At 35.3% G+C, this 6,000-nt stretch overlaps 1 protein-coding gene across 1 annotated transcript in view; it reads left to right on the top strand.

The window, feature by feature from the left end:
- The first annotated feature begins 230 nt into the window (after positions 1-230).
- Positions 231-6,000, top strand: part of LOC110033116 — a 7,131-nt gene continuing 1,361 nt past the window's right edge. The window contains exons 1-2 of the mRNA XM_020736986.1: positions 231-448; positions 3,466-3,755. Coding sequence (XP_020592645.1) covers positions 231-448; positions 3,466-3,755 — 508 coding nt within the window. The remainder of the gene's footprint in view (positions 449-3,465; positions 3,756-6,000) is intronic.

Below are 6,000 nucleotides of genomic sequence, written 5' to 3'. Positions count from 1 at the left end.
CAAGAGAGTAGGAGATAGACATGGATGATAAAATGTAATTATTAGAGTCAAATCACACTTGAGATTTGACGGTACTACCAAATGGTAAAAGAACACTACAAAATAAATGGGTCTACAAAATGAAAGAGGAGTTAGCTGGTAGCAAGCGTTACATGGTAAGACTTGTTGTGAAGGGTTTCTAACAGATGGAAGAAGTGGATTAAACAAAGATCTTCTTCCTAATGCTGAAGATGATGACTGTCAAGGTTGTGCTGTGTTTGGTAGCAGAGGACGATCTACATCTGGAGCGGATGAATGTAAGAAAAACTTTCTTACATGGAAATCTGGAGGATGAGCTATACTTGATGAAAACACAAGGTTATAAGGTTCTAGGCAAAGAATGTTTGGTCTGCAAATTGAAGAAGAGTATATATGGCTTGAAGAAGGCCCCGAGACAGCGGTACAAGAGGTCTGCCATGTTTATATCAAAAAATGGATACTTGAAGTGCCAGGCGTCACTATTACTTCATAAAAATTTTTGGTAATTATTATATCTTATTTCTTTTGTATGTGGATAACATGCTGATTGCAGGGGCAAATATGGAGAAAATCAGGGACTTGAAGAAACAATTATTAAGTGAGTTCAAGATGAAGGATTTAGTTCTAACCAAAATGATCCTAGAAATGAGAATCAACAGAGATAATAGAGCAAGAACACTGAAATTTTCTCAGACGAAGTATGTTGAAAAGATTCTATAGACTTTCAACATGAGTGAGGTGAAACCAGTTAGCACTCCCTTAAGTAATCACTTCAAACTATTTAAGGAGCTATCACCTAACTCTGAAGCGGACCAATAACATATGGGGAGAACTTCGTATGCTACGGTAGTTGGATGTTTGATGTAAGCGATAACTTGTACCAGACTGGATATTGCATATGCAATGAGAGTGATTAGGATGTGTATGGGCAATCCAGACAGGCATTATTGACAGACAGTAATGTGGATTCTTAGGTATTGAGGGGAAGATTCAACATAGAACTTTGTGTAGGGATCAATCTTCAAGGATTTGTGGATTCAGATCTGACAGGAGATGCAGATAGTAGGAGAAGTACAACGAAGCATATCTTCAAATTGAGGATCACAACAGTGGGTTGGGTTTCCAGGTTATAGAAGATTGTTGCACTTTCTTTTACGGAGTCTGAATATGTTGTTATTACTGATGCTATGATTTGGAAACAAGCAGGGAATTGAAAGACTCTACAGTGACAATATGAGTGCTATTCATCTCACTAAGAAAGATGTTATTCATTATCACGAAACACATTCAACTTAGGTATTGTTTTATTCGATCTTTTCTGGAAGATGAGCAGTTATTTCTGGAAAATATACAAACAGCTGAGAATCCTACGGATATGTTGACAAAGATGGTCACTATTGAGAAAATGAAGCTATGCTTGACTTTAGTTGGGTTTCATGAAGATTGAAACCCGTGGTAAGCCACACCATAGTACGTAGGGGTGTAAACGAGCCGAACACGAGCGAGCCCAGGCTCAACTTTTGTTGGACTCGTTAAAAAATATTATTGTTGGTGTTCGACTCATTTATATTTCGAACAAAAAATTATGTTTGTGTTTGACTCATTTACTTAACGAGTTGAACACGAGCTATTGGAGAACAAAGAATCGTTTTGACAACCCTAGTCACTCAACCATAATTAAAACATCATTTAAATATAAATTAATAAATTTTTAGTCTATTTTTTAATTAATAGTTTTAATTGATTATAAATCTTTGTAGTTTTGTAGTCAATTTAATTTAAAAAAATACTAATATATATATATATATATATACATACAGTTAATCAGACATCTGCTTCTCACTTGTAAGTCTCATCTGGTCTGGGGTTCGATTGCCCCTGAGTGTTGGATGTGGTAGTCGAATTCTTAGGCGCATGAGGGATGACCGAGGCTCGTATAATAGCCTTCGACCATTCCTTGAATATATATATATATATATATATAATTATAATTATTTAAAGCCAAAACGAGCGGAACAAGAATGACCGATATTTGTTCGTGTTCGACTCGTTTTTGTATTGAGCCCAAAAAATTATTCGTGTTCGGCTAGTTAACTTAGCGAACAAATCGAATACAAGCTTCTTAACAAGTCGAACATGAACTGTTCGCAAACAACGAGTTGTTTTGACATCCCTAAATATACGTGACCACAACACATGACTATGAAAACGATTCAGATGGAGGTGTAGGTATAGAGGATTGATACTCAGTAAAACCAGTCTTCAAGTGAGAGATTGTTATAAGTGGAGATTGATTTGGTGAACAATGAGACAGAGCTCCATGCGCCTATGTGCCGTGTTGTGGGATCAAGTTGGTCTCGTCGACTTGAAGCAAACTAAAATCAGTTGGCCGAGCCAGAATATAATCAGACAACAAGTCTATATTCATATAAAATACTTAAAATACCCTATATGAACCACTTTAAAACGGAAGAAAAATGTAGTATCATTATTGTACTCTTCTATAAATAGAGAAATTATTTTATAAATAAGACACGACTGATTATTATTCACTATAACTCTCTCTCTCTATATATCACCTCACTCTTATTTATTCTTTATTTATTTGTTGTGATTCACAAACAAATCATAATTCAATAGACACAAACAAATCATAATTCAATAGATACATTTTGATTATTAATCATTTAACAATGAAAAATTTAAACTTGGCATCGGTAAACATAAAATATATTACAATAAGTAAAAAAAAAAAAAAACATTGATAATCACAACTCAAACACCCTTTTTCACTCATTTTTCAAATTCTCACGCAAATATCAAAGGTCAGTGATAAAATCCCAACCCATATTTTTTTATGTTTATCAAATTCACAAAAGTTTGATCGTTGCACACATAAATGCATCAATTTCATAGGTAAAAAAATTCACCTTGGTTAATAGTATTGATTCTCGTGCTCTGTATGTAATTACTTATCAATAAATATAAAATAAATGCAAGCAAATTTACTTTCTTAAGAGAAAATTTTGGGCCAAATATATTCTTAGTCTTGTTAAAGATAACAACATTGCTTGACTTGGAAAACATGCGCAAAGGAAAAAATGAACAAGGACCTTACTGACTTGAATGATATTGATATATATGCGAACAAGTTTGGCAAAAAATTCTAAGAAACTATAGAATATTACTATTATTATTATTATTATTATTATTATTCAGTCAAAATATGTGCTCTAGAGTGTAGAAGATATTATCTATTGCGGATGACTTGATAAAGACCTTACAAAATTTTCAACCAAAGTAAAGCAAGACTTATATTTGCTGACAGAAAAATATATTGGTTGAATAGACTGTGGAATTTGAAGGTCAATGATCCATTACTGTGCTCTGTACATATTCATGCTTGCGATCCATCCCATACTAGTTAACTCTTTTTATTAATATAAGTGTCCGGTTCTTCATAATTCCCTTATTCTTCTTCTTCTTCTTCTTATCATTTTATCCCAATCTTCTCTTCTCCATTAGCAATAACAATACAGACTACAAAGCACTTATATCTTTCAAGAATGGGCTGTTGAAGCAGCAAAATAGTTCTTCTTCTTCTGCTGCCACTTTTATCCTGAACTCATGGGGGGACGACAATAACAAGCATTTCTGCTCATGGGAAGGGGTCACATGCGGCCGCAAGCATCCGGACAGAGTGACAGGCTTGGATCTCGGCTCCACCGGCTTGATAGGTCCTCTTCCTTCTTCTATATCCAATCTCACCTTTCTCTGAAGGATTGATCTTAGCAACAACAGTCTCTATGGTGAGATCCCACCTAGTCTCTCCCACCTGCCGCGTTTGCAACATCTCAACCTGAGTGTTAACTTATTTCATGGAGACATTCCTGCCCTTCTCATGACTAATAACTCTATGTTTCGAGTTCTAAGCCTCTGTTGTAACCGGCTCAAAGGCAAAATCCCTGATGTTGATGTTGTCCCCCCGATGTCACAGCTCAACCACCTCGATCTTCAGAAAAATAACATTATTGGCACCATCCCACCTTCCATTGGCAATCTATCTTTCTTAGAAATCCTCTATCTCCAGTATAATCAGCTAGAGGGAGGTATCCCGCAACAAATTGGCAGCCTTCGGAGGTTAGAATTGTTATATGTTGGTTGTAATGGTCTCTCAGGTAATATCCCTTCTTCATTCTACAACCTATCATCACTACGCGAAATTTCCATGCCATCAAATCACTTCTTTGGTGACATTTCTATCAATATTGCAAAATCTTTTCCTCATTTGGAAGTCTTTTATTTGGTGGTAATCAGTTCATTGGTTCGCTTGAACAAGTGCTTCAAAATGTCAGCACCCTCGTGTGTTTGGATGTCAGTGTAAATAATTTCACGGGTGTGGTGCCATCCAATCTCGGAAAAATGCATGGCCTAATATACCTCAACATGGAAAAAAATGAGCTTGAAGCAAGTGATGCAAAGGAATGGAGATTTCTTGATTCCTTAACAAATTGCACCGGTTTACAAGTTTTAGGAGTTGGTAGTAATAACCTCAATGGAAGGCTTCCGAAATCATTTGGGAACCTCTCCATTGAGCTTCAACAAATAATATTAGGATTCAACTATATTTCAGGTTGCATCCCTAACGAACTTGGCAGGTATGCTAACGTATTTGGTTTGGGATTGGAGGCAAATTTTTTGGAAGGTCCTATACCCGAGGCATTGGAAAGCTTCAAAGCCTGCAATTATTAACTCTTCAATGGAACAATCTTACAGAGATTATCCCATATTCCTTAGGCAATCTCACAAAACTAAACCAATTGTGGTTATATTTTAATCAATTAGCGTGCTCCATACCTTCAAGCCTGAAAAATATTCAGAGTCTCTCTGCTTTGTCTCTGAGCCATAATAATCTAACTGGCATAATTCTAAGGCAATTTTTTTTCTTGCGCTCCCTTTCAGATTTTCTTGATTTGTCTTTTAATTCTTTAACTGAAACTATACCATCAGAAGTTGGTCAGTTAGAAAATCTCATAATAATTGATTTTTCTAATAATAAATTAACTGGAAATTTGCCAGAAGCTCTTGAAAATTGTCAAATATTATCTAAATTATATATGGACTATAACTTCTTTAATGACTCTATTCCTAGGTCCTTAGGCAATATGAAGGGCCTTGAATACTAGAACTTTCACATAATAATTTATCAGGGGTTATTCCCAAGTCTCTACAAAATATTCTCCCTTAAGCACTTGAATCTATCATTTAATAAACTTGAAGGAGAGGCACCAAACGAAGGCGTCTTTGCAAATTGCTCTGCAATCTCCCTTATTGGAAATGAAAAATTATGTGGACGAAATCCAAAACTTCATTTGTCGAAATGTGTTAGCGGATCATCACCAACAAAAAGAAGAAATCATTATTTAATTAAAATTTTGGTCCCAATTCCTAGCATACTAATTATATTATTGGTTCTTTTATTGTGTTATATTTTACAAAAAAAAAAAAAAAGAGCAAGGGGGCCGGAGAAGAAATTTGTTAGATGCATCCTTAAGCACTCAATTTCCAAAAATTTCCTATGCAAAATTAGCCAAGGCTACAAATGGCTTCTCCACTTCACATCTCGTTGGATATGGAAGATATGGCTTTGTTTATAAGGCTATCCTCAGAGATTATCAAGTTGTTGTGGCTATTAAAGTTTTCAAACTAGAGGTGTATGGAGCTGTTAAAAGTTTCACAAATGAATGTGATGCATTACGAAGCATACGACATCGTAATCTTGTAAGGGTTCTCACTTCATGCTCCACCATTGATCACCAAGGTAGAGATTTTAAGGCTTTGATATTTGAATTCATGCCAAAGGGGAATCTAGACGTATGGCTCCACCAAGAATATGAGAATAATGAAAATATCGTTCTTTCTATGGAAAAAAGATTAAACATTGTCATCGATGTTGCAAATGCTTTGGAATATCTTCATTAT

The sequence above is a fragment of the Phalaenopsis equestris genome, unplaced genomic scaffold (assembly GCF_001263595.1).
Source record: "Phalaenopsis equestris unplaced genomic scaffold, ASM126359v1 Scaffold001093, whole genome shotgun sequence".
In the NCBI taxonomy this organism is placed as follows: domain Eukaryota; kingdom Viridiplantae; phylum Streptophyta; class Magnoliopsida; order Asparagales; family Orchidaceae; genus Phalaenopsis; species Phalaenopsis equestris.
The sequence above is the reverse complement of the archived record's forward strand: the minus strand, read 5'-3'. Positions and strand labels throughout refer to the sequence as shown.